We start from the raw sequence: 27,852 nt of genomic DNA on the forward strand, positions 1-27,852 counted from the left end.
TATGAGAGAACAGTAACTGCACAAATGCCTCCTTCCACGATTTCATTATCTGCCTTGCAGGAGTGAGCCTGAGTTTCTGGAGCAGTTGCTACCTGCTGCCATTAGGTGGCGGTGGAAGTCAAGTCATAGAGTAGTTTGGGGCCTTTTGTTGTTGTTTTTGGTTTTGAGGGATTGTTTTGTGTTTTGTTTTGTTTTGTTTTGTTTTGTAGTTTTGCTGTCGCCAGGCTGGACAGCAGTAGCGCCATCTCGGCTCACTGCAACCTCTGCCTCCTGGGTTCAAGCGATTCTCCTGCCTCAGCCTCCCAAGCAGCTGGGATTACAGGGGCCTTCATCACGCCCAGCTAATTTTTGTATTTTTAGTAGAGACGGGGTTTCACCATGTTCGAGGTCAGGCTGGTCTCCAGCTCCTGACCTCAGGTGATCCGCCCAGCTCTGCCTCCCAAAGTGCTGGGATTACGGGCATGAACCACTGAGCCCGGCCTTTTTCGGTTTTTAGATCTTTATTTATTTTAAAACTGATGACAAGCAAAAGTTGTATATATTTATGGCATGCAACATGATGTTTCCATATTCATATACATTGTAGAAGGGTGAAATGTAGCCACGTAATTTCTACATAGCTTTTCTTTGTGGTGAGAACATAAAATCTACTCTGAGCAATTTTCAAAGATACTTTATTTTTATTTTATCTTTTCTCTCAAATTCATCACTGCTATTAGTTGAGTAGTTTCTGGTACAGTCATGTGCCGCGTAGCCATGTTTTGGTCAACAATGAGCCGCATACGTGATGGTGGTCCCGTCAGATCATAATGGAGCTGGAAAAGCCCTTACCGCCCAGTGATGCGGTAGCCAAAGTACATCATAGCACAATTACTGTATTTTAAAAATATAACTTCAGTGTAGCCTAAGCGTAGAGTGTTATAAAGTCTACAGCAATGTCCCAGGCCTTCACATTCACTCACTCACAATACCCAGAGCAACTTCCCATCCTGCAAGCTGCATTCATGGTAAGTGCCCTACGCAGGTGGACCTTTTTTTTTTATCCTTCATACCACATGCTTACTGTACTACTTTTTTTTTTTTTTTTTTTTTTTTTTTTTTTTGAGACACGATATCACTCTGACCCCCAGGCTGGAGTGCACTGGCATAATCACAGCTCACTGCAGCCTCGACCTCTCGGGCTCAATGGATCCTCCCACCTCAGTCTCCTGAGTAAGTAGCTGGGACTACAGGCATGCACTATCACGCCAGGCTAATGTTGGCAGGGGGTGGGGGACGTTGGGGTGTGTGTGTGTGCAGAGATGGGGTTTCTCCACGCCCCCTGCCTGGTCTGCAGCTCCTGGGCTCAAGGAATCTCTTCACCTCAGCTTCCCAAAGTGCTAGGATTACAGGCATGAGCCATGGCGCCCCACACTACTACACCTTTCCCGTGTTTAGGTCCACAAATACAGGTCCTCCTGTAATCCCAACACTTTGGGAGGCCAAGGCAGGTGGATCACCTAAGGTCGGGAGTTTGAAACCAGCCTGGCCAACATGCTGAAACCCCATCTCCACTAAAAACACAAAATTAGCCAGGTGTGGTGGTGCTTGCCTGTAATCCTAACTACTCTGGAGGCTGAGGCAAGAGAATCGCTTGAACCCAGGAGGCGGAGGTTGCAGTGAACCGAGATCATGCCATCGCACTCCAGCCTGGCGACAGAGCGAGACTCCGTCTCAAAAAAAGCTTAAAAATTAAAAAATAAAAATACATAAATAAATCCCACCCCCGGTGTAGATTCCTGGTAAAATTCCTGGGACTGTGACTATAATTTAGTTTACTCCTCTGATTAAGTTGTGTAAAAGGGCACAGTTGACTTTAAGAAAGGGGGATTCTGTCTGTGGTCCTGATCTAATCATGTTAGCCCATAAAAGGGATGAGTCCCTTCCTATAGTCCCGGAGACATGAAGCATGAAGGGGGATTTGAATTTGACACATGAGAAATTTGCTGTTACTAACTTTGAAAACCAAGGAGGCTATACAGAGAGTAGCTTCTAGAAGTTGAGAGTTATCTTTGCCCAACAGCCTGCAAAGGATCAAATTCTTCCAACAAGCTGGATGAACTTGGAAGAGGACTCTGAGCTCCTGATGAGAATTCAGCCCTGGCTGATGTCTTGATTTCCACTTTGGGAGAATTGGAGCAGACAGCACAACCAATTTTGTCTAGACTTATGACCTACAGAACTGTGGGCAAATAAACGAGTGTGGTTTTAAGATGCTAAGTTTGTGGCAATTTGCTATTCAGCAATAGAAAATGAATACAGTGAGTAATAATACTACCCTAGTAGCGCTGTCTTCTCAGGTACAGATTGAGCTTTAAGAAGGCAGATCTAGGCCGGGTGCGGTGGCTCACACCTGTAATCCCAGCACTTTGGGAGGCTGAGATGGGTGGATCACGAGGTCAAGAGATAATAGACCATCCTGGCCAACAAGGTGAAACCCCGTCTCTACTAAAAATACAAAAATTAGCTGGGCGTGGTGGTGGCACGTACCTGTAGTCCCAGCTATTTGGGAGGCTGAGGCAGGAGAATCGCTTGAGCCTGGGAGGTGGAGGTTGCAGTGAGCCGAGATCTCGCCATTGCACTCCAGCCTGCAGCCTGATGACAGGGCGACAGTCCGTCTCAAATAAAAAAAAAAAAAAAAAGAAGAAGGCAGATCTACAGAAGAAGAAATATTAATACAGTCTGAACAACAGGTCTGATTGGAAGCCCTCAGAACCATCAGTCTAAGAAAACTGTGTTCTTCCCACCAGCTATAAGTGACACACTGAGCCAGCCCCTCCCAGAAGCAGCAAGGAGGACAGTGGCCATCCCACCAGAGACCTTGACCTAACTTGAACTTGACCTCCTTTGCCCACAGGAAGCTTCTGGGGGTCAAGCTCTGGGTAAAAACAAAGTCCTGGGGTAAATTCACAGCTCTGTGAATTATTTTGAAAGAACTTCAGCCTCTACAGTCTTAGAGTCACTCATCCATGAACATAGCATGTTTCTGCATGAATTAAAATAATCTTTTAAAGAGTGCCAAAAGGATAAGAATCTTGTCTTGTTCAGACTGCCTGTGTTCCAATCTTGGTGACTGAGGGTAAATTACTTAATGTTCTCATATATCAAATTTAAAATGAGGCCAGGCGCAGTGGCTCACGCCTGTAATCCCAACACTTTGGGAGAATGAGGCAGGTGGATCACCTGAGGTCAGGAGTTCAAGGCCAGCCTGGCCAACATGGTGAAACCCTGTCTCTACTATAATACAAAAAATTAGCCAGGTGCGGTGGTGTGCACCTGTAATCCCAGCTACTTGGGAGGCTGAGGCAGGAGAATTGCTTGAACCCAGGAGGTGGGGGTTTCAGTGAGCCAGAGGGCACCATTGTGCTCCAGCCTGGGCAACAAGAGTGAAACTCTGTCTCAAAAAAAAAAAAAGCATATATATATATATATATATATAATGGCTTAAGCATGAAATCTATTTCATCTAGTCTTAGAAGGATTTAATAAATTAACTCAGCTTATGTAAAGTACTTAGAATAGGCTGACAACTATGTAAGTGTTCAGTGTTATTATTACTTATACTGACTGACCAATGAGTGCACAGTTTGGGCAGAAAGAACAGCAGTATCTAGGAGTTTCAGCAAGCACATGCTTTGATTGCCAGCTCTATCCTACATCCAAGTCCTGTCATGTGTTTCTTCTTTCTGCATCATTCTTGCTTTTCCCAGGATCTATCTGAGGTTGCTTGGTCACTCCCAGGATGGCACCAGGATGTGATTATTTCCATACCCAAATTAGGCTTGGATTTCCATCACCTAATATTGCCATAGTTTGGGGGTTTCCTCACCAACTTGTCTGACACTTCTCAGCCTTCTTTAGTGATGACAACACTACCATCGGTTAATTTTCTTCCAGATGTGTGCAAACCACGTATCTGTAGTTAAAATACAGAAAGGAGACATTGAATTTCTTCTCTTATTTATTTTTTTATTTTTATTTTTATTTATTTTTTATTTTTATTTTTATTTTTTTGAGACTGAGTCTCGCTCTGTCGCCCAGGCTGGAGTGCAGTGGCACGATCTTGGCTCACTGCAAGCTCCGCCTCCCAGTCATACCTCCCGAGTAGCTGGGACTACAGGCGCCCGCCACCACGCCCGGCTAACTTTTTGTAATTTTTAGTAGAGACGGGGTTTCACCGTGTTAGCCAGGATGGTCTCGATCTCCTGACCTCGTGAGCCGCCTGCCTCGGCCTCCCAAAGTGCTGGGATTACAGGCTTGAGCCACCGCGCCCGGCCGACATTTAATTTCTATAGCATTTTATGAAGACCAGCTGCTGCTGAAATAGTCTGCCTCCCCACACGCCCCTCATCATGTTTATAATGTTTTCACAAGGCTCTTTTCTCCAGGTCTTTTTCAACTTATTTCTAACATATTATGTGAACTCAACACAATATTTATTTTGTTTCCTCCAATAATATAGAGATCTCACTTTTTGGTTATACTAATTCCTAAGCACTTTACATTTTATTAAACTATTCACATGGAATAATTTCCCATTTCATTCTAATTGTAGTTATTGTGGAATGTTATTGATTTAAATATTGATTAAAATATATTCCTGTGTGCTTGGTCATATTACTAAATTTATGACTTTTCAATTATTTTTTCTTGTTGCTTTTTGGTTTTCTAAGCAGTCATTTCCTCTGTAAAAATTATGACATCTCTTTCTTCCTGTCCAGTAGGTATACTGGACTTTCCAGTGATATGACCAATAAACTTTCTTTTGTTGCTTGTATCAGTTTGTGTGTTCTGTCATTTCCAACACAAAGAATCTCAACCAATACAGATTTAGAAGAGAAAAACAAAGTTTCAGGCCTGTAATCCCAGCACTTTGGGAGGCCAAGGTGGGAAGATCACTTGAGCCCAGGAGTTCAAGACCAGCCTGGACAACACAGTGAGACCCCTGTCTCTATAAAAAAATAAAAATAAAAATAAGCTGGGTGTGGGTGTGTGCCTGTAGCCCCAGCTGCTTGGGAGACTGTAGTGAGAGGATCACTCGAGCCCAGGAAGTCAGGGCTGCAGTGAGCATGACTGCACTACTACCTACCAGCCTGAGTGACAGAGTGAGACCCTGTCTCAAAAAAAGCAAGTTTTAGAAGCATTCTTGCCTAAGAAATTGTCCCTAGAAAAGTATTTATTCACTGAAACGAACGACTCTTACTTACTTTTATAATTTTTTATAAGTCAGAGTAAAACTTTAAACACATCAGTATAGCTCATGAAATGATTCCCCTGAACCTGACATATATTAGCTTTATTCTTAGAGCCTCAGTGCCGAGGCAGAAACATGGCAGTTCCTGAGATGACACTGCAGATACAGGGAGGGAAAAAGAAGAGAAAAGCAAAGCAGATGAGACGGAAAATATAACTTAGTAAGGAAGTTCCATGACCATGAACTAGTGTTCATTGTTCTGAACATCACTCAAAAAAAACAATATTCACTTTGGGAGGCTGAGGCGGGTGGATTACCTGAGGTCAAGAGTTCGAGACCAGCCTGATCCACAAGATGAAACCCCCGTCTCTACTGAAAATACAAAAATTAGCCAGGCGTGGTGGTGCGTGCCCATAATCCCAGCTACTCGGGAGGCTGAGACAGGAGAATCGCTTCAACTCCAGAGGTGGAGGTTGCAGTGAGCCAAGATCACGCCACTGCACTCCAGCCTGAGCAACAGAGGGAGACTCTGCCTCAATAAATAAATAAATAAAATGTAAAATGAATATTAAAAATTCCTGTTGTGCTTGAATAAAATGATATAGATACAGAAGATAACAACTCTGAAGGATGACCTGTGACCCATAAAATGACTTTTATGGTCATTTCAACTTATGACCCCAAATGGCATTTAAAATAAATATTTAGAACATGAATACAATTAACGTTTTTAACGAATGAAATGTACTTGAGAAAACTGATCAGTCAGTGTAGTATGCTTCGGTGCTTCATCGTGATCTCTGCTTATGAAGATTCGATTCTGCTTTTCCATAATATCAAGTGACACTGTCGTAAGAAAGCAATTAGCATTTTAATTTGTGTTGGATTAGGCATTTTTAAATGAGATATTCACACAACTGCTAACAGGAATGCAAAACATCTGCATTTATCCACTGAATCACCTTTGTGTGTAATGTTCTAAATAAATAATTATAAAAATATACACATTTCCTTCTGATTTTTTTTTTTTTTTTTTTTTTGAGACGGAGTCTCGCTCTGTAGCCCAGGCTGGAGTGCAGTGGCCGGATCTCAGCTCACTGCAAGCTCCGCCTCCCGGGTTCACGCCATTCTCCGGCCTCAGCCTCCCGAGTAGCTGGGACTACAGGCGCCCGCCACCTCGCCCGGCTATTTTTTGTATTTCTTAGTAGAGACGGGGTTTCACCGTGTTAGCCAGGATGGTCTCGATCTCCTGACCTCGTGATCCGCCCATCTCGGCCTCCCAAAGTGCTGGGATTACAGGCTTGAGCCACCGCGCCCGGCCCCTTCTGATTTCTTAAAAATCAACATAAGTATTCATCGGTCAGCTGTGGTGGCTCATGCCTGTAACCTCAGCACTGTGGAAGGCCAAGGCAGGAGGATAGCTTGAGCCCAGGAGCTTGAAACCAGCCTGAGCAACGTAGAGAGACCCTGTCTTTGAAAAAAAGTTTTAATAAAAATAAAGGTAGATACTCATATAACTGCTAGAAAAGACTAAAAAGATGTCATAATTGACCTTATGTAAGTTGTATACAATATGAGATACACCATTTAACTGCATATATTATTTGGTTTTTTTGTTTTGTTTTTTCTTACGTTTTTATGTTTAAACTTTTATATTATACAAAACACAGGCCTAACGTAAGTTTTTTCTCATCTCTTTTTTTTTTTTTTTTTGAGACAGAGTCTCACTCTGTCGTCCAGGCTGGAGTGCAGTGGTGTGATCTTGGCTCACTGCAAGCTCCGCCTCCTGGGTTCACGCCATTCTCCTGCCTCAGCCTTCCGAGTAGCTGGGACTACAGGCGCCCGCCACCATGCCTGGCTAATTTTTTGTATTTTTTAGTAGAGACAGGGTTTCACCATGTTAGCCAGGATGGTCTCCATCTCCTGACCTCGTGATCCATCAGCCTCAGCCTCCAAAAGTGCTGGGATTACAGCCATGAGCCACCACACCTGGCCTTTTATTTATTTATTTATTTATTCATTTATTTATTTGAGACAGTCTTGCTGTGCCATCCAGGCTGGAGTGCAGTGGCATGATCATGGCTCACTGCAACCTCCACTTCCCAGGCTCATGTGAGCCTCTCACCTCAACCTCCCAAGTAGCTGGGACCACAGGCACATGCCACCATGTCTGCCTAAATTTTTTGTATTTTTTGTGGAGATGGGATTTTGCTACGTTGTCCAGGCTGGTCTTGAACTCCTAGGATCAAGTGATCAGCCCACCACAGCCTCCCAAAGTGCTGGGATTACAGGTGTGCGCCACTGCACCCAGCCAGTTTTTTCCATAAACCTTTAATAATAAGTTGGCTTTTAGGTCTAGAAAGTAATTTCTAATATAACAGAGTTTGAAAATATATAAGTTATATTAAGCTCATTAGATTACTAATATATAGGCTGGGTGTGGTGGCTCACATCTGTAATCCCAGCACTTTGGGAGGCCAAGGCAGGCAGATCACCTGAGATCAGGTATTCAAGACCAGCCTGGCCAACACGGCAAAACCCTGTCTCTACTAAAAATACAAAAATTAGCTGGACATGGTGGTGGGCACCTGTAATCCAGCCAGTTGGAAGGCTGAGGCAGGAGACTCACTTGAACCAGGGAGGCAGATGTTGCAGTGAGTTGATATCGTGCCATTGCACTCCAGCCTGGGCGACAAGAGCGAGACTCCATCTCAAAAAAAAAATTACCAACATATAGTATGAACTCTTTAGTTTCTAATAAATATTGAGCTAATTTTGAAGGCTTGATTCACAACATTTTTTGCCCATATGAGTTCTTGCACATTCACTAAGGGATGAACTGTGAGCAAAGGCTTTTCCACACTTATTAAATGTATAGGGCTTCTCTTCAGTATGAGTTCTCTCAAGTCGAGTAATGGCTGAGCTATTTTGGAAGGCTTCCTCATGTGCATTAGAGACATAACAGTTTCTCTCCACGATGGATTTCCTAGTGTTGAATAATGTCAGTCATGCAACAGAATGCTTTTCCACATGTATTATGTTTGTCGGGTGTCTCTTCAGTGTGAGTTCTAGTACGTTGCCTTAAGGAGGAAAACACACTAAAAGCCTTCCCACGTTCAGTACATTCACAGGGCTTCCCCCAGAATCAGTTTTTTGATGCAGGATGAGCTGGGAGGTCTTGTTTCTTGTTGCTTTATCACATTCTTTTTTTTTTTTTTTTTTTTTTTTGAGGCAGAGTCTCGCTCTGTCGCCCAGGCTGGAGTGCAGTGGCGCGATCTCGGCTCACTGCAAGCTCCGCCTCCCGGGTTCACGCCATTCTCCTGCCTCAGCCTCCCGAGTAGCTGGGACTACAGGCGCCACCACCACGCCTGGCTAATTTTTTTGTATTTTTAGTGGAGACGGGGTTTCATTGTGTTAGCCAGGATGGTCTCGATCTCCTGACCTCGTGATCCGCCCGTCTCGGCCTCCCAAAGTGCTGGGATTACAGGCTTGAGCCACCGCGCCCGGCCTATCACATTCTTTACAATCACAGATTTTCTTTCCTGTATCGGTTCTGTCATGCTGCAAGGAAGCTGAGCTGCATTTGATGGCTTCTTCCCATTGATTGCCTTCACAGGGCTTCTCTCCCATATGAGTTCTCATATGCTGAAAAAGAGATGAACTATCAATAAAGCCTTTCCTACATTGACTATAATTATAAAGTTTCTCCCCAGTGTTAATTTTCCATTGTATAAGGAGGTGTGCTTTTCTGCTTCAGGCTTTCAGGCAGAGACTGCATTCTTAGGGTTCCTCACCTGTGTGGATTCTTATGTGTCTAGCACAGGATGGGCAATCAGTAAAGGGTTTCTCACACTCATTGCATCCACAGAGTTTGTCTTTAGTATGTATTCTTTGATGTCCAATTAGGTATAACTTCTGCCTGAATACCTCCTCACATTCACTACATTCTGCCTTGTATGAATTTTTTCATGCTTCATTTAAGATGAGTTATAACTGAACAAATGATTTTTCATCTCCATTAAATTGATAAAGGTTATTTCTTCTATAATTAAGTAAATCCAAATTATGCTTCAAGCCCCTTCCACTTAAGACATGTTCATGGAGTTTTGTCTTGAGGGGATACTGTTGACAAAAGCCTCACATTCATAGACTTTCTGCTCAGTACATGTTTTCTCACAGATGAAATTAACTTGATTCAGAAGTCTCTCCTTGACCAGGCATGGTGGCTCACGCCTGTGATCCCAATGCTGTGGGAAGCCAAGGTGGGTGGATCACTTGAGGTCAGGAATTTGAGACCAGCCTGGTCAACATGGTGAAACTCCATCTCCACTAAAAATACAAAATTAGGCTGGGCGCAGTGGCTCACACTGGTAATCCCAGCACTTTGGGAGGCTGAGGTGGGCAGATCACGAGGTCAGGAGATCGAGACCATCCTGGCTAATATGGTGAAACCCTGCCACTATTAAAAATACAAAAAAATTAGCCAAGTGTGGTGGCGGTCACCCATAGTCCCAGCTACTCGGGAGGCTGAAGCAGGAGAATGGCATGAACCCGGGAGGCAGAGCTTGAGATGAGCCAAGGTTGCACCACTGCACTCCAGCCTAGGTGACAGAGCAAGACTCCGTCTCAAAAAAAAAAAAAAAAAAAATTAGCTGGGCATCGTGGCGCACACCTGTAATCCTAGCTACTCAGGAGGTTGAGGCAGGAGAATGACTTGAACCCAGGAGGCACAGGTTGCAGTGAGCCGAGATCGCACCATTGCACTCCAGCTTGGGCAACAAGAGCAAAACTCCACCTCAAAAAAAGAAAGAAAGAAAAGAAAAGAAAAGTCCCTCCTTGTTTTCTTGGTGCATCTCTATTTGGTTACCAACTTCCTAGTCATTTCCTAAAATTTATCACTTGTGAATCTTTCCATTATCACACTGTGGAATTAAACTTTTTTACACATACCCCTTGGTGGATATATACTCTTATTTTGTCCTATATATCGAATTTCTTTTTACTTATTAGTTTTTACATCTGACTTTCATTAAGTGCAGGCACGTTAGAGACCAAGATCTTAGCTCTAGACTTCAGGGTTTTTTTCTTTTCTTTTCTTTTCTTTTTTTTTTTTTTGAGATGGAGTCTTGCTCTTTTGCCCAGGCTGGAATGCAGTGGCACTATCTCGGTGCACTGTAACCTTCACCTCCTGGGTTCACGCCATTCTCCTGCCTCAGCCTCCTGAGTAACTGGGACTACAGGCACCTGCCACCAAGCCTGGCTAATTTTTTGTATTTTTTCACTTTGGGCACTACTGACATTTGGGCTGGATAACTGTTTCTGTAGGAGACTGGGGTGGGTGGGGAGGCTGCCATCCACTGCACTGTAGGATGCTGAGTAGTGTCTTGGGCCTCTACCCAGGCAGAAGCATCCATGTGACAACCAAAACTGTCTCCAGACGTTGCCAATTGTCCTCTAGGGGGCGAAACTGCCACCAAGTGAGAATCACTAACCCAGAAAAGTGAGCATTCAACACACAATAAATGCTCGTTAAATTTATTACACAGCTGGAAAATGATGTAGGGGCAAGTTAAAAAGTAACACAAACTGGCCGGGCATGGTGGCTCATGCCTGTAATCCCAACACTTTGAAGGCCAAGGCAGGCAGATCACCTGAGTTGAGAGTTCGAGGCCAGCCTGGCTAACATAGTGAAACCCCATCTCTACTAAAAATACAAAAATTAGCCAGGCGTAGTGACAGGCTCCTGTAATGCCAGCTACGAGGGAGGTTGAGGCAGGAGAATCACTTGAACCTGGGAGGTGGAGGTTGCACTGAGCCAAGATCCCTGCCACTGCACGCCAGCCTGGGCAACAAGAGCAAAACTCCATCTCAATCACAACAACAAAAAGTAATGCAAACTCATCAGGGTTTTGGTCATTTCCTGCACCTCCTGAGGAAGGGCATAGGGCTGAGGAGCAGATTATGGGAAGGACAAACAGATGTGAGAATCCAGGCTGGCTCTATGCCCTACCCAATTATGTAGCCCCAAGTCTCAGCCTTAGCTGACATGGGGCTACACTGAAGTCTTGTGAAAGACAGGAGACCATGTTGAGGCAGGGACAAACTTGCCTACAGGTGATTCAGGTAAATCCCACAAGTTCAGCCACAGAAAACAAGCATAACCATGTGCAAAGTCTTCCACGAGGCCACTTGTCACAGGGTTGTTTTAATTCAAGCAACATCAACATACACCAGAAATTTGTGAAGGAAATTATGGCACATTTGTATAACTTCAGTGTCAAGAAGCCAGTGGTATTTTGCAGATAATGCAAGGTCTGTAGATCCAAAATTAAGTTGGGTGTCTTCCTTTAGTGTACAAACACCTTGGATATTTGAGGGAATCCAAAGACAAGGTTCTAGGCATTTTATACATGTTAACTCATGTATTACGTTAATTCTCACAATAATCCTTTGGAACTAGTACTATCACCATCCCTGCCTTATTGAGGAGGAAATGGGGTACAGAGAGCTTAAGCAACTTGCCAGTGTCATGCAGCAGGGAAGTGCGTAGGAAGGGCTGGAACCCACGCAGCCTTGCTGCATGTTTGTGGAATGAACACAGGACTCAACCACACAACCATCTGGCTGAGGCTGCATGAGCAGCCAGAAGCCTGGTCGCAACGCAATCTCCCTACAGGCACAAATGGGGTGCCCCTTGAGACAGGAATAATAAAGGTGGTCTCAGGAGAACGGAAAATTCCAGGCAACAGTTTCACATGACTAGCAAAGGAAATCGTTGAAACAGCTGCATAAGTTAGCGGCGGATAAGACCCTGAAAACCAGGGTGTGGGCCAAGCTGGCTAAAGCCAACTGGACCCAACATGGTGCTGGATTTGACCCGTCTCAGCTAGGACCTCTCATCATGTGCTCATTTACATACTAAGTCACACACCCACTGTGACAGTTCTGGGGAACACCCATATTTAGTATAAAAACGGGTGGTAGGCCGGGCGCGGTGGCTCAAGCCTGTAATCCCAGCACTTTGGGAGGCCGAGACGGGCGGATCACGAGGTCAGGAGATCGAGATCATCCTGGCTAACACGGTGAAACCCCGTCTCTACTAAAAAAATACAAAAAACTAGCCGGGCGAGGTGGCGGGCGCCTGTAGTCCCAGCTACTTGGGAGGCTGAGGCAGGAGAATGGCGTGAACCCAGGAGACGCAGCTTGCAGTGAGCCCAGATCGCGCCACTGCACCCCAGCCTGGGCGACAGAGCGAGACTCCGTCTCAAAAAAAAAAAAACAAAAAAAAAAAAACAAAAAAAAAAACGGGTGGCACCACAGTACCAAGAAATGTTTACCTTTTTCCAAGAACCTTCATGAATATTCCACCCCTCGGTTAAATAAATATTTACAGGTAGCAGCCCTAAACCCCGTTGGGCGTGATGCTCTGTGGTATGCCTGCACTTTTCTTTCTTCAGTATGTTCAGGAGATTCGCAATGAATCTCCACATTTTGCTCTGCTCCTCCATGAATTCCTTTTCACGACAGTGTCAAGAGCCTGGACACCAGTCCGGGTGGAGGCCTCACCAGCATCTTGGGGCCTCCCTGGGCACAGACGTGTGAGCGCCCGGCCTGGAGACCTGACTCTGGCAACCGCCTCAGGCGGAGAGATGGAAGATGGCAGGACGCAGTCGCCACCGCGCGGACCCAGCCCCCGACCAGCCTTGGCCCCTCGCGCGCCGGGACAGGGCCGCAAATGACTGTGCCTGGGATTCGCCGGCCCAGGCGCCGCGCGGCTCTACGCGCGCCCAAAGCGACCCTCCGCGCAAACCACCCCCGGGGACGACGTCACCCGTGAGGCACCGCGGCGCCTCCTCCTAAAGCTCGGCTGGGAAACCGTCCGCTTCCCCAAGACTGAGGGGCTTGTCGCCATGTTGTTTTAGTTTTCCTGCACGATTCCTGGGTGGCTGAGGCAAATACGCTTGAAGGCCTGAGACTTTTAAGTCTCTTCCGCACCCTTTTTTCTGTCTCTTCTACCTGGAGGATGACTATTTTTTGGGTTTTGTTGTTGTTGTTTTGAGACAGAGCCTCTCTCTGTCGCCCAGGCTGGAGTACAATGGCGCCATCTCGGCTCACTGCAACCTCCGCCTCCCGGGTTCAAGCGATTCTCCTGCCTCAGCCTCCCGAGTAGCTGGGACTACAGGCGCCACCACCACATCTGGCTAATTTTTTGTATTTTTAGTACAGACGGGGTTTCGCCACGTTGGTCAGGCTGGTCTCAAACTCCTGACCTCAGGTGATCCGCCCTCCTCGGCCTTCCAAAGTGCTGGGATGACAGGCGTGAGCCACCGCGCCCGGCGGGGATGACTGTTACTAACAATTGCTGGCGTAGTTTCTGGCACCAGCCCGCCTACCACACCCCACCTCGCTTGAGGCTGAATGGGTAGCGGAGGGAACCCGCCCCTGGGCTGGTTTTCTCTGAACCCTAACTCCTGCCTTTAGGCCCCACCCGCTCTAGGCCAGCAACTCCATGTTCCCTGGCTACGCTGGAGCCCGCCCCGAGTCCCACATTTCTGGAGGCCTCAGCCCGGCACTGCGCAGACGCAGCGTGTGGAGCCCGGAACTCTTATGTTGCCGGGAGACTCGGGGGAGGCGGTGCCGGAAGGGGCGGGTCCGAGCTGAGATTTCCAGAGCCCGGGAGCCGGAAGTCCAAGGAACTGTACCTCCATCATGACGACTCCGGTTACGTAAAAACATCCAAACAGAAAATGCTGGCCAGGCTCATGCCTGTAATCCCAGCACTTTGGGAGGCCGAGGCGGGAGGATCGCCTGCGCCCAGGAGTTGGAGACCAGCCTGGGCAACATAGTGAGACCCTCCCCCCCATCTCTACAAAAAATTTAAAAATTAGCTAGCTGAGATCGCGCCACTGCACTCCAGCCTGGGCGGCAAAGTGAGACTATGTCTCAAAAAACTTTAAAAATTACCCCACGCCTGTAGTGTCAGATAGTCGGGAGGCAGAGGTTGGAGGATGACTTGAGCCTCGGGGATCAAGGCTGTAGTGAGGTATGATCACACCCCTGCATTCCAGCCTGGGAAACAGAGCAAGACCCTGTCTCAAAAAGTATATAAAAGAAAAAAAGGGCTGGGTCGGTGGCTCACTCCTGTCATCCCAGCACTTTGGGAGGCCGAGGCGGGTGGATCACCTGAGGTCAGGGGTTAGAGACCAACCTGACCAACAAGGTGAAACCCAGTCTCTATTAAAAACACAAAATTAGCTGAGCATGATGGTCGGTGCCTGTCATCCCAGCTACTCGGGAGGCTGAGACAGAACTGCTTGAACCCGGGAGGTGGAGGTTGCAGTGAGCCGAGATCACATCACTGCACTCCAGCCTGGGCAACAAAGCGAAAGACTCCGTCTCAAAAATAAAAATAAAAAAAGGCCGGGCACGGTGGCTCACGCCTGTAACTCCAGCACTTTGGGAGGCCAAGGCAGGTGGATCACCTGAGGTCAGGAGTTCGAGACCAGTCTGGGCAACCTAGAGAAACCCCGTCTCTACTAAAAATACAAAAAATTAGCCAGGTGTGGTGGCGGGCGCCTGTAATCCTAGCTACTTGGGAGGCTTAGGCAGGAGAATCACTTGAACCCGGGAAGCAGAGGCTGCAGTGAGCCGAGATTGCGCCATTAAACTCCAGCCTGGGTGACAGAGTGAAACTCCGTCCCCGCGCCTGCTCTGCCCCCCGCCAAAAAAAAAAAAAAAGAAAAGAAAACGCACTGCAATAGAAAAATAAAAGTAGTACACTCTGGTCAAGCAGGGTAACCACTAGAACGTAAAATGATCTTTTTGAAACTATCCACATCTGTTACACGTGTTGAAAATGTAGGATATATATATATGTTTAATATATACATACTTATATATATGTAAAACAAAAAGGACGGTTACTACAAGGAAAACAGGTAAACATTAATTGGAGTAAAATAATATCATTTTATATAAGGGACTTGAACATCTAACTGGGCACGGTGGCTCACGCCTATAATCCCAGCACTTTGGGAGGCCGAGAGGGATGGATTACTGGAGGTCAGGAGTTCCAGACCTGGGCAACATAGCGAGACCTCGTCTTTATTAAAAAATAGATAGATAGATAGATAGATAGATAGATAGATAGATAGATAGAAAAAACATCAAAAGAGGGAGAGAGAAAGCAGACACGTGGCAAAATATACACAATTGGTAAATTTGAGTGAAGGGAATATGAGTTATTTCTACTAATCTTGCAATTCTTATGTATATTTGCAATGACTTCTAAATAAAAGTTTTAACTTACAAATTGAAATAAATAAAGTTTAAAACATTTGTCTAGAAATGTAGTAGAATGTCTAGAAATGTAGTAGACCTCGCTAGCCTTTTCTAGACAAATGTTTTAAACTCTTACACAGAGATGAGTTAATCAAGAAACGTATGTCCTGGAAAAACCCATGATATGGGTGGAGCCACCTGGGAATAAAAGGTCGGAACATCGTAATCCCTGTCAGACTCAACTTTCATCCATTCTCATCCAGGCACTATGGAGTCTAATCCAGGCACTTTGGAAGGCTGAGGCTGGAGGATCTCTTGAGGCCAGGAGTTTGGGACCACCCTGGGCAACATAGCAAGATCTCATTTCTGAAAAAAGAATTATCGTCCACTCTCACCCAGAACAGCTCTCCAAACTGTAAGTTTCATTCAAGGTTTGCTTGTTTGGGTGATGGGATGTGTGTGTGTGTGTGTGTGTGTGTGTGTGTGTGTGTATGTGTGTGTGTGTGTGTTGGAAGGAGGGTTTTTCTAAACTTAATGCCCTAAAGATATTGTCAGATATTGTGACGAGGGGAATTTCATCTCCTACCCTTTATGAGGCTGAATTGTAAATTAGAAAATCCTGATTCCGGGTTTTTATTTTGAGGGATAGTTTTCTGTTTTCTGTGGCATTGGATACTGGCATCTTCAGAAAAGAGCATGCATTCAAAATGAAAATGATAAAGGCTCTCTGTCTTTTGAACTCAGCTCAGGGAAAAGCTGAGTTAAAATTAGAGATCACTCTAATTTTTGTGATTCCTCCTTTCATTAAATTTAAGGTCCAGTGAGGGTGAAGTTTCCCTAAAGAGGCACTAATTTATCAGCAGCAACAGGATGAAATAGAGGGACTTTTCTTCACACTCTAGATATTATGTTAGGATCTCTCGGGAAACGGAGGACACATTAATTATAATCATGGAAGATTTTCTGCTTCCCACACGGTTTGCTGGGTTTGGCATAGTATAGTTCATGCCCTACATTGAAGAAATGTGGGCACCCATCAACTGCAGCCATTTCTAACTGCACATCCCTGTTTCTTTAGCTGAATTGACTCCTAAAAGTCCCTTAATGTATTAATAATGTATTTGGACCTCAGTTTTCTTACTATGTTAAATGTAATAAAATTGAATATCATATGGTCACTTGCAGAATTAAATTATATTAAGGCATGTAAATCATACAGACTGATATAGTACAACAAACAATAAACCTGTAATAAATGTCACTAAACTCCCTTTCCTCCCATGATGGAGACTTAATTTTCTCCATATGAGGCATCCCTGTAGTTTAATATATTCTTAGAATTAGCAATAGGAATATGATGTTGACAATTATGGTAATTACTTATGTGCAGACATGATTTTCAGCCATTTTAGCCCAATGGCTTATCCTAAGAAGTCGCTGTTATTATTGCTGCCCCATTTTCACTTATGTGAAACTAAGACTCAGGAGGGTTGAGTTTCAGCCTTCATATTATAAAAGCAGTAAGTGGTGAAGCCAGGCTTGGAATCCTGGAAATTGGAATGTACAATGTGTGATCTCTGTGCATCCTCTCTGTAGTGCCTCTTTGTAACAAGGAAAAAATAAAGATGCTTAAAGTTCTAGGTGAGCAAAGTCAGAACTAGTCTTTAAGGTAGAGACCCATAAAGTACAGGGTTTATCAGGCAACAAATGTTAGAAAGTCTGGTTGTGGCAGAGTTCCAAGAAAACCAATGAATGTGAGGTTGGTTGATATACTAATCTAATCTGTGTAATTGGGGAGGGGCGCTTTTAGGAATGCATCTAGAGATAATCCCATTAACACACCAGGTTTTCTCCCAGATTGAATTAACGTAAAGGATTTTGGAGGAAGGTTGGTTTTCCCAGTTTCTAAGATATAATGCAATAAATTAACACGAAAGATGGTTGGGACTATGTGCAGACTTTTTAAATAAAGCTCATTTTCAGGACTCTGACCTTTTTCTTTCTTTCTAGTAACAGCCGTGGCAGTCAGGGCTCTGCCTGCAGTGTGACCATGGACAGCTCTCCAAAGCTTAAACTTCCGTAAATTGACTCAAGTTTCTTCGGAAACAACTGTGAGTAGGCAAAGGGCAATTTTTTCTGTTGGTTTCATTGGGATTTCACTGCTTTTCCTGAAATTGGAACGTTAGAAGCAAGTAGGCATTCCTGATTGCCTGGAGAGAAATAGGCAAATGAGTAAGGGGAGGGAGCAAATTAAGAGAGATATTTTTTATTTTTTCTGAAATCTCTGTTTGTGTTTTGAGATGTCTTTTCCTCCATGTTTTTTTTTTTCACTCTTCATATTTCCCTTTCTCTGTCTCTCTCCCCACCTCAGTATTGCTAATTAGCTAGCACAACAACTCGCCATCTTACTCCCTTTCCTTACTCCCTGTTTTTTTGTTTGTTTGTTTGTTTTTTGTGTTTTGTGTTTTCTTGAGACAGAGTCTCACTCTGTTGCCCCGGCTGGAGTGCAGTGGCGAGATCTTGGCTCACTGCAACCTCCACCTCCAGGGTTCAAGCAATTCTCCTGCCTCAGCCTCCTGAGTAGCTGGCACTATAGGCGCCCACCACCATGCCCGGCTAATTTTTGTATTTTTAGTAGAGACCGGGTTTCACCATGTTGGCCAGGCTGCTCTCAAACTCCTGACCTCAGGTGATCTGTCTGCCTCGACCTCCCAAAGTGCTGGGATTACAGGCATGAGCCACCACACCCGGCCCGTACTCCCTGTGTTGACACTACTGGTTGCATATCCAGCATTTACTCTCTGCCCCATCAATTCTTCCTAATAGTATTCCAGTTTTCCTTCATGTTTTCCAACTTCTGCAATCCACTCCAGTCCAAATATGACAGCGAATGATAACTCATCAGGTATGGTTTTAATTTTCATTTTCCTTTTTTGATACGGAGTTTCCACTCTTGTTGCCCAGGCTGGAGTGCAGTGGCGTGATCTCAGCTCACTGCAACCTCCGCCTCTGGGGTTCAAGCAGTTATCCTGCCTCAGCCTCAAGTAGTTGATATTACAGGTGCCTGCCACCACACCTGGCTAACTTTTTGTACTTTTTAGAAGAGACGCGGTTTCACCATGTTGGCCAGGCTGGTCTTGAACTCCTGACCTCAGGTGATCCGCCCACCTCAGCCTCCTAAAGTGCTGGGATTACAGGTGTGAGCCACTGTGCCCGCCCTTGTGCAGGTTTTCAAAGGGAATGCTTCCAGTTTTTGCCCATTCAATATGGTATTGGCTATGGGTTTGTCACAAATAGCTCTTATTATTTTGGGATATGTTCCGTCAGTTCCCAGTTTATTGAAAGTTTTTAGCATGAAACGATGTTGAATTTTATCGAAGGCCTTTTCTGCATCTATTGAGATAATCATATGGTTTTTGTCATTAGTTCTGTTTATATGCTGGATTACATTTATTGATTTGCTTATGTTGAACCAGCCTTGCATCCCAGGGATGAAGCTGACTTGATCATGGTGGATAAGCTTTTTGATGTGCTGCTGGATTCTGTTTGCCAGTATTTTATTGAGGATTTTTGCATTGATGTTTATCAGGGATATTGGCCTGAAATTGTCTTATTTTGTTGTGTCTCTGTCAGATTTTGGTATCAGGATGATCCTGGCCTCATAAAATGAGTTAGGGAGGAGTCCCTATATTTCTATTGTTTGGAATAGTTTCAGAAGGAATGGTACCAGCTCCTCTTTGTACGTCTGGTAGAATTCGGCTGTCAATCCATCTGGTCCTGGGCTTTTTTTGGTTGTTAGGCTATTAATTACTGCCTTAATTTCAGAACTTGTTATTGGTCTGTTCAGGGGTTCGGCTTCTTCGTGATTTAGTCTTGGGAGGGTACATGTGTCCAGGAATTTATCCATTTCTTCTAGATTTTCTAGTTTATTTGCGCAGAGGTGTTTGTAGTATTCTCTGATGGTAGTTTGTATTTCTGTGGCATCAGTGGTGATATCCCCTTTATCATTTTTTATTGTCTATTTGATTCTTCTCTCTTTTCTTCTTTATTAGGCTGGCTAACCGTCTATTTTGTTAATCTTTTCAAAAATCCAGCTCCTGGATTCATTGATTTTTTTGAAGGGTTTTCGTGTCTCCATCTCCTTCAGTTCTGCTCTGATCTTAGTTATTTCTTGTCTTCTGCTAGCTTTTGAATTTGTTTGCTCTTGCTTCCCTAGTGCTTTCAATTGTGATGTTAGGGTGTTGATTCAGATCTTTCCAGCTTTCTGATATGGGCATTTAGTGCTATAAATGTCCTTCTTAACACTGCTTTAAATGTGTCTCAGAGATTCTGGTATGTTGTCCTTTTGTTCTCATTGGTTTCAAAGAATTTCTTTATTTCTTTATTTTTATTTTTCCTTTTTTTTCTTTCTGAGACAGAGTTTCACTCTGTCACTCAGGCAGGAGTGCAGTAGCACAATCGTGGCTCACTACAAGCTCCGCCCCCCAGGTTCAAGTGATCCTCCTGCCTCAGGCTCCAGAGTAGCTGGGATTACAGGCATGCACCACCACACCTGGCTAATTTTTGTGTTTTTAGTGGAGACGGGGTTTCACCATATTGGCCAGGCTAGTCTTGAACTCCTGACCTCAAGTGATCCACCTGCCTCAGCCTCCCAAAGTGCTGGGATTACAGGTATGAGCCACCACTTCCAGACAGAACTTCTTTATTTTTGCCTTAATTTCGTTATTTACCCAGTAGTCATTCAGGGTCAGGTTGTTCATTTCCGTGTAGTTGTGTGGGTTAGTGAGTTTCTTAATCCTGAGTTCTAATTTGATTGCACTGTGGTCTGAGAGCTTTTATTTTTTAATTAACTAATTTTTTTTTTTCCTTGTGAAACAGTCTCACTCTGTCCCCCAGGCTGGAGTGTAGTGGCACGATTTCGGCTCACTGCAAGCTCCGCCTCCCGGGTTCACGCCATTCTCCTGCCTCAGCCTCCCGAGTAGCTGGGACTACTGGTGCCCGCCACCACGCCCAGCTAATTTTTTGTATTTTTTTAGTAGAGATGGTTTCACCATGTTGGCCAGGATGGTCTCGATCTCCTGACCTCGTGATCCCCCAGCCTTGGCCTCCCAAAGTGCTAGGATCACAGGCGTGAGCCACCGCACCCAGCCTAGAGCTTGTTTGTTATGACTTCCGTTCTTTTGCATTTGCTGAGGGGTGTTTTACTTCCAATTATGTGGTAGATTTTAGAATCAGTGCTATGTGGTGCTGAGAAGAATGTATATTCTGTTGATTTGCGGTGGAGAGTTATATAGATGTCTATTAGATCCGCTTGGTCCAGAGCTGAGTTTAAGTCCTGAATATCCTGGCTAATTTTCTGTCTCATTGATCTGTCTAATATTGACAGTGGGATGTTAAAGTCTCCCACTATTATTGTGTGGGAGTCTAAGCCTCTTTGTAGGTCTCTGAGAACTTGCTGTATGAATCTGGATACTCCTGTATTGGGTGCATATATATTTAGGATAGTTAGCTCTTCTTGTTGCATTGATCCCTTTACCATTATGTAATGCCCCTCTGTCTTTTTTATCTTGGTTGGTTTAAAGTCTGTTTTATCAGAGACAAGGATTGCAGCCCCCCCTCTTTTTTTTTTTTTTTTTTTTTTGCTTTCCATTTGCTTGGCAAATATTCCTCCATCCCTTTATTTTGAGCCTATGTGTGTCTTTGCACATGAGACAGATCTCCTGAATATAGCACACCAATGAGTCCTGACTCTTTATCCAATTTGCCAGTGTGTATCTTTTAATTGGTGGCATTTAGCCCATTTACATTTAAGGTTAAGATTGTTATGTGTGAATTTGATCCTGTCGTCGTGATGCTAGCTGGTTATTTTGCACATTAGTTGATGCAGTTTCTTCTGTCCCATTGGTCTTTATATTTTGGTGTGTTTTTGCAGTGGCTGGTACCGGCTTTCCTTTCCATATTTAGTGCTTCCTCCAGGAGCTCTTGTAAGGCAGGCCTGGTGGTGACAAAATCCCTCAGCATTTGCTTGTCTGTAGAGGATTTTATTTCTTCTTCACTTATGAAGCTTAGTTTGGCTGGATATGAAATTCAGGGTTGAAAATTCTTTAAGAATGTTGAATATTAGCCCCCACTCTCTTCTGGCCTGTAGGGTTTCTGCAGCAATCCACTATTAATCTGATGGGCTTCCCTTTGTAGGTAACCTGACTTTTCTCTCTGGCTGCTCTTAACATTTTTTTCCTTTGTTTCAACCTTGGAGAATCTGATGATTATGTGTCTTACGGTTGCTCTTCTCAAGGAGTATCTTTGTGATATTCTCTGTATTTCCTGAATTTGAATGTTGGCCTGTCTTGCTATGTTGGGGAAGTTCTCCTGGATAACATCCTGAAGTGTGTTTTCCAACTTGGTTCCCTTCTCCCCGTCACTTTCAGGTACACCAGTGAAACGTAGGTTTGGTCTTTTCACGTAGTCCCATATTTCTTGGAGCCTTTGTTCATTCCTTTTCATTTTTTTTTCTCTAGTCTTGTCTTCATGCTTTATTTCATTAAGTTGATCTTCAGTCTCTGATATCCTTTCTTCCACTTGATCGATTTGGCTATTGATACTTGTGTATGCTTCACAAAGTTCTCTTGCTGTGTTTTTCAGCTCCATCAGGTCATTTATGTTCCTCTCTAAACTGGTTATTCTAATTAACAATTCCTGTAGCATTTTATCAAGGTTCTTAGCTTCCTTGCATTGGGTTAGAACATGCTCCTTTAGCTCAGAGGAGTTTGTTATTACCCACCTTCTGAAGCCTACTTCTATCAATTCGTCAATCTCATTCTCCGTCCAGTTTTGTGCCCTCCTTGGAGAGGAATTGGCGATCATTTGGAGAAGAGACATTCTGTTTTTTGGATTTTTCAGCGTTTTTGTGCTGGTTTTTCCTCATCTTCGTGGATTTATCTACCTTTGATCTTTGAGGCTGATGACCTTTGGATGGGGTTATTGTGTGGGGGTCTTTTTTGTTCATGATGTTGTTGCTTTCTGTTTGTTAGTTTCTCTTCTAACAGTCAGGCCTCTCTTCTGCAGGTCTGCTGCAGTTTGCTGGGGGTCCACTCCAGACTCTGTACACTTGGGCATCACCAGTGGAGGCTGCAGAACAGCAAAGATTGCTGCCTGTTCCTTCCTCCGGAAGCTTTGTCCCAGAGGGGCACCAGCCTGATGCCAGCCAGAGCTCTCCTGTGTGAGGTGTCTGTCAACCCCTGTTGGGAGGTGTCTTCCCAGTTAGGAGGCACGGGCATCAGGGCCCCTCTTGAGGAGGCAGCCTGTCCCTTAGCAGAGCTGTTGTGCTGGGAAATCCCTCTTATCAGGATCAGTTGCTCTCTTCAGAGCCAGCAGGTGGGAAAGATTAAATCTGCTGAAGCTTTGTGCCCACAGCCACCCCTTCCCCAGCTGCTCTATCCCAGGGAGATGGGGATTTTATCTGTAAGCCCCTGACTGGGACTGTTACCCTTCCTTCAGAGATGCCCCGCCCAGTGAGTAGGAATCTAGAGAAGCAGTCTGGCCACAGCTGCTTTGCCACGCTGTGGTGAATTTTGCCCAGTCCAAACCTCTCACCCTCCTTAGTACTGTCCAGGGAAAAGTGTCTACTAAAGCCTCAATAATCACAGATGCCCCTCCCCCAACCAAGCTCCATCATTCCAGGTCAACTTCAGACTGCTGCACTGGCAGTGAGAGTTTCAAGCCAGCGGATCTTAGCTTGCTGGGCTCTGTGGGAGTGGGACCTGCTGAGTGAGACCACTTGGACCCCTGGCTTCAGTCCCCTTTCCAGGGGAGTGAATGGTTCTGTCTCACTGGGGTTTCAGGCACCACTGGGGTACAAAAAAAAAAAAAAAAAAAACTCCTGCAGCTAGCTCGGTGTCTGCCCAAACAACTGGCCAGTTTTGTGCTTGAAACCCAGGGCCCTGGTGGTGTAGGTACACAAGGGAATCTCCTGATCTGCAGATTGCAAAAACCGTGGGAAAAGCGTAGTATCCGGGCCAAGTAGCACAGTTCCTCACGGCTTCCCTTGGCTGGGGGAGGGAGGTCCCCGGCTCCTTGCACGTCCCAGGTGAGGCAATGCCCCACCCTGCTTCTGCTCACCCTCTGTGGGTTGCACCCGCTGCCTAACCAGTCCCAGTGAGATGAACCGGGTACCGCAGTTGGAAACGCAGAAGTCGCCCCCCTTCTGCGCTGGTCTTGCTGGGAGCTGAGACCGGAGCTGTTCCGATTTGGCCATCTTGGCCCCTCCCCTTTTTTAAATTTAAAAAAGTTTATGTAGCGATGAGGTCTCCCTATGTTGCCATGCTGGTTTTGAACTTCTGGCCTCAAGTGATCCTTCCACCTTGGCCTCCCAGAGTGCTAGGATTACAGGCATGAGCCACCATGTCCAACCAAATTTGTATTTTCTCGATGAGCAGTGATGTTGAACACCTGTTCATCTCTCTGTTGGCCATTTGTATCTTCTTTCTCGTCTAACAGCTCCCTAGAAAGAGTGTGTGCCCTCAGTCTATGTCTTCTACAGAACTGGCGTAGCTTCAGAATACGAGCAGTTCCCGAAAAGAGTGTTTTACTTAGAGCATAAGAAGACGAAAAATAAATCATTATTATATGTGGATGAGGTTTTTCATAAAATATAACTGTTAATATATTTTTGGTTAAAATGCATGTGTGCTTTTCTTCTTTAGGTTACATAAAGAAAGGATGATATCTCTAAAGGTACGTGGATTCATCCAGATTTGGAGCCAGAGGACTGGGATGACTAAGTTGAAAGAAGCTCTCATTGAAACAGTACAAAGAAAAAAGGAAATTAAACTGGTGGTCACTTTCAAATCTGGAAAATTTATAAGAATTTTTCAGCTGAGTAATAACATTAGAAGTGTGGTCCTTAGACATTGTAAAAAAAGACAAAGTCACCTGCGTTTAACTTTGAAAAACAATGTGTTCTTGTTTATTGACAAATTATCCTACAGAGATGCTAAACAGTTGAATATGTTCCTGGACATAATCCATCAAAACAAATTTCAGCAACCCATGAAACCTGATGATGATTGGAGTGTGTTTGAAAGCAGGAATGTGCTGAAGGAAATTGACAAAACTTCATTTTACAGCATTTGTAACAAGCCAAGTTATCAGAAGATGCCTTTGTTTATGTCAAAATCACCAACACATGTGAAAAAAGGGTTATTAGAAAATCAAGGTGGGAAGGAGAAAAACCCACTAGCATCTGGTCTACAGATGAATGAGGACATTCTGAAGGAACATAACCCTGTACCAAACAAGAAATATAAGACAGATTCCTTGAAATATATACAAAGCAATAGGAAGAACCCATCAAGTTTAGAGGATTTAGAAAAAGCTAGCGATTTGAAACTCGGGCCTTCATTCAAGACCAACTCTAATGGACATCCTAACCTAGATGAGACTGTTCTTGCAACCCAGACTCTCGATGCCAAAAATGGTTTGACATTTCCATTAGAACCAGCGCACAGCCAGGATGACCCGAGATGCAACGAAGCCCAGGTGCCTCTTGACTCTCATTCAGAGCAACTGCAGCAAGGGTTCCCCAATTTGGGAAACACCTGTTACATGAATGCAATTTTACAATCGCTGTTTGCAATTCCGTCTTTTGCTGATGACTTACTCACTCAAGATGTCCCATGGGAATATATTCCCTTTGAGGCTCTTATTATGACCTTGACCCAGCTGCTTGCTTTGAAAGATTTCTGTAGTACAGAGATCAAGAGAGAATTACTTGGGAATGTTAAAAAAGTCATTTCAGCAGTTGCAGAAATATTTTCTGGCAACATGCAGAATGATGCGCATGAGTTTTTAGGTCAGTGTTTAGACCAGCTGAAAGAAGACATGGAGAACTTAAATGCCATTTTGAATACTGGGAAAAAATGCGGGGATGAAAATTCATCTCCACAAATGCATGTTGGTAGTGCTGCCACCAAAGTGTTTGTTTGTCCTGTTGTTGCTAATTTTGAGTTTGAATTGCAGCTCTCCATTATCTGTAAAGCCTGTGGTCATGCGGTTCTCAAGGTAGAACCTAACAATTATCTCTCCATCAACCTGCACCAAGAAACAAAACCACTTCCTTTGTCCATTCAGAATTCTTTAGATCTTTTCTTTAGAGAAGAAGAGCTTGAGTATAACTGTGAGATGTGTAAGCACAAGAGTTGTGTTGCAAGGCATACATTTAGTAGGCTCTCCAGGGTCCTTATCGTTCATCTGAAACGCTATAGCTTCAACAATGCTTGGTTGCTGGTGAAGAATAACGAGCAAGTTTATATTCCCAAATATTTAAGCTTATCTTCTTATTGCAATGAAAGCACCAAACCACCTCTTCCCTTGAGCAGTAATGCACCTGTTGGGAAATGTGAAGTCCTGGAAGTCTCTCAGGAGATGATTTCTGAGATCACCAGCCCATTGACACCATCAATGAAGCTGACCTCAGAATCCAGTGATTCCCTGGTTCTACCCGTTGAACCAGAGAAGAATGCCGACCTACAAAGATCCCAGAGAGACTGTGGAGAAGAAAGCCAAGAGCAGCATCAGGGAGACCTGGAAAATGGTTCTGCACTAGAGTCAGAATTGGTCCACTTTAGAGATAGGGCAATAAGTGAACAGGAGCTTCCAGTGGCTGACTCACTGATGGACCAGGAAGACATTTCTCTTCCTGTGATATGTGAAGATGGAGGGAAGCCGATCAGCAGCCCAGACACAAGGCTTGTCGAGGTTCATCTTCAAGAAGTGCCTCAACATCCAGAACTTCAGAAGTATGAGAAAACCAATACATTCGTAGAGTTTGATTTTGACAGTGTCATGGAGTCTACCAATGGCTTTTATGAGTGTAAAGAAAACAGGATTCCAGAAGGATCTCAAGGAATGACTGAACAGTTCCAGCAGTGTTTTGAGGAGAGCATCATAGAGGAATTTCTTCAGCAGGCACCACCTCCAGGTGTTAGGAAACTGGATGCCCAGGAACATGCAGAGGAGACCCCCAGTCAGTCTACAGAATTAAGACTTCAGCAGGCTGACCTGAACCACCTCGAGGCATTGGGTTGTGATAACCCAGGAAACAAAAACATTTTAGATACAGAGAACACAAGAGGTGAAGCCAAGGAACTGACAAGAAACGTGAAGATGGGGGATCCTCTCCAGGCCTACAGACTCATCAGTGTTGTCAGCCACATTGGGAGCTCCCCAAATTCAGGCCATTACATCAGCGATGTGTATGACTTCCAGAAGCAGGCCTGGTTCACATACAACGATCTACGTGTATCAGAAATCTCAGAGACCAAAATGCAGGAGGCGAGGCTTCACTCTGGGTATATCTTCTTCTACATGCACAATGGGATTTTTGAGGAGCTTTTAAGAAAGGCAGAGAATTCTCGGCTACTTAGCACACAGGCAGGAGTGATCCCTCAGGGGGAATAAGACGACGACTCTTTGTACAGAGCTGCTTGGCAAACTCACTCGGCCTCACTTCATCCTTGCAAGAAGAATCCTGTACTTCACTCAGAATGAAGGAACAAGTATCTCAGGATGAAAGCTCAATGAAAAACACTTATTTTGGGGTATATCTATTTTAACTGCTTCAGACACCTAGATCCCAGAACTCAGGTGCATATGCATATTTTCCCTACAAGATTAGAATGGTGCTCTTCATGTGTTGACACAATGGTTTTCAAAATGTTGTTCTCCCACCGGCAACAGCAGCAGCTAGGGACTGATTAGAAAAGCAAATTCTTGGGTCCCCCTCCAGACCAACTGACTCAGAAACCGGAGGTGTGAGCCAGCAGTCGGATGGAGATGCTAGTGCTCATGAGAGTTGGAAGAACACTGGTCATGTGTGGAGTATCTTGGTGTATTTTGCTACTGTTGATATGGATTGTTTATGTTAGATAAATGATTTTCACTGGATTTTTTGCGTTCCCTTTATTTTGTCCCACTGAACCTAAGACTAGGTAAGAGTCACTCCAAAAGTGGCAGCAGGGAAATTCCAACAAGAGAGTGCCCAAAACCATTCTGAGATCAGGCCAGTTGCGATTCCAAAGAAAGAAGCACTAAACACCAGAGGGATCTGTCCGGAGCATTTATGAGGGGAACTTAGAGAGTGCTGCAGCATATCCTCAGGCGGACAGTGAGAGAAAAAGCATGGCCAACTGGCTGGGCACTGTCACTCATGCCTGTCATCCCAGCACTTTGGGAGGCCAAGGTGGAAGGACTGCTTGAGCAGACGAGTTCAAAGTCAGCCTGGGCAATATATCAAGACCCTGTCTCTACAAAAAGTAATTTAGCAGCCAGGCACAGTGGCT

General features: G+C 44.7%; 1 protein-coding gene and 1 long non-coding RNA gene across 8 annotated transcripts; one reads left to right on the forward strand and one right to left on the reverse strand.

The window, feature by feature from the left end:
- Nucleotides 1–599: 599 nt before the first annotated feature.
- Nucleotides 600–13,652, reverse strand: LOC139360536 (uncharacterized). 4 transcript variants are annotated; one of them, XR_011617988.1, is made up of 5 exons: nt 13,504–13,652; nt 5,982–6,079; nt 3,869–3,955; nt 2,530–2,634; nt 600–873 (listed from the first exon to the last, which is right to left on the reverse strand). It is a non-coding gene; the product is annotated as an uncharacterized lncRNA (long non-coding RNA). The 4 variants fall into 4 exon arrangements; XR_011617987.1 differs by having other exon boundaries at nt 2,530–2,694; XR_011617989.1 differs by lacking the exon at nt 13,504–13,652 and adding an exon at nt 12,571–13,467 and having other exon boundaries at nt 2,530–2,694.
- A 181-nt stretch (nt 13,653–13,833) lies between these two features.
- Nucleotides 13,834–27,457, forward strand: LOC105488109 (ubiquitin specific peptidase 29). Of its 4 annotated transcripts, XM_071088081.1 has the most exons (5): nt 14,105–14,276; nt 15,778–15,929; nt 17,525–17,625; nt 22,580–22,738; nt 24,217–27,457. In XM_071088081.1, the coding sequence occupies exon 5, from the start codon at nt 24,233–24,235 to the stop codon at nt 26,969–26,971; it is 2,739 nt and encodes a 912-aa protein (XP_070944182.1). In that variant the 5' UTR covers nt 14,105–14,276; nt 15,778–15,929; nt 17,525–17,625; nt 22,580–22,738; nt 24,217–24,232; the 3' UTR covers nt 26,972–27,457. The 4 variants fall into 4 exon arrangements, with proteins under 4 accessions (XP_070944181.1, XP_070944182.1, XP_011750181.2 ...); XM_071088080.1 differs by lacking the exons at nt 14,105–14,276; nt 22,580–22,738 and adding an exon at nt 13,834–14,078; XM_011751879.2 differs by lacking the exon at nt 22,580–22,738 and having other exon boundaries at nt 14,108–14,276.
- The last annotated feature ends 395 nt before the right edge of the window (nt 27,458–27,852 follow it).

Source organism: Macaca nemestrina, chromosome 20, assembly GCF_043159975.1.
Source record: "Macaca nemestrina isolate mMacNem1 chromosome 20, mMacNem.hap1, whole genome shotgun sequence".
NCBI lineage: Eukaryota > Metazoa > Chordata > Mammalia > Primates > Cercopithecidae > Macaca > Macaca nemestrina.

Bases quoted from the DNA above. Each gene is read 5' to 3' on its own strand.
- LOC105488109 (XM_071088080.1), top strand. From the start codon at position 24,233: ATGATATCTCTAAAGGTACGTGGATTCATCCAGATTTGGAGCCAGAGG.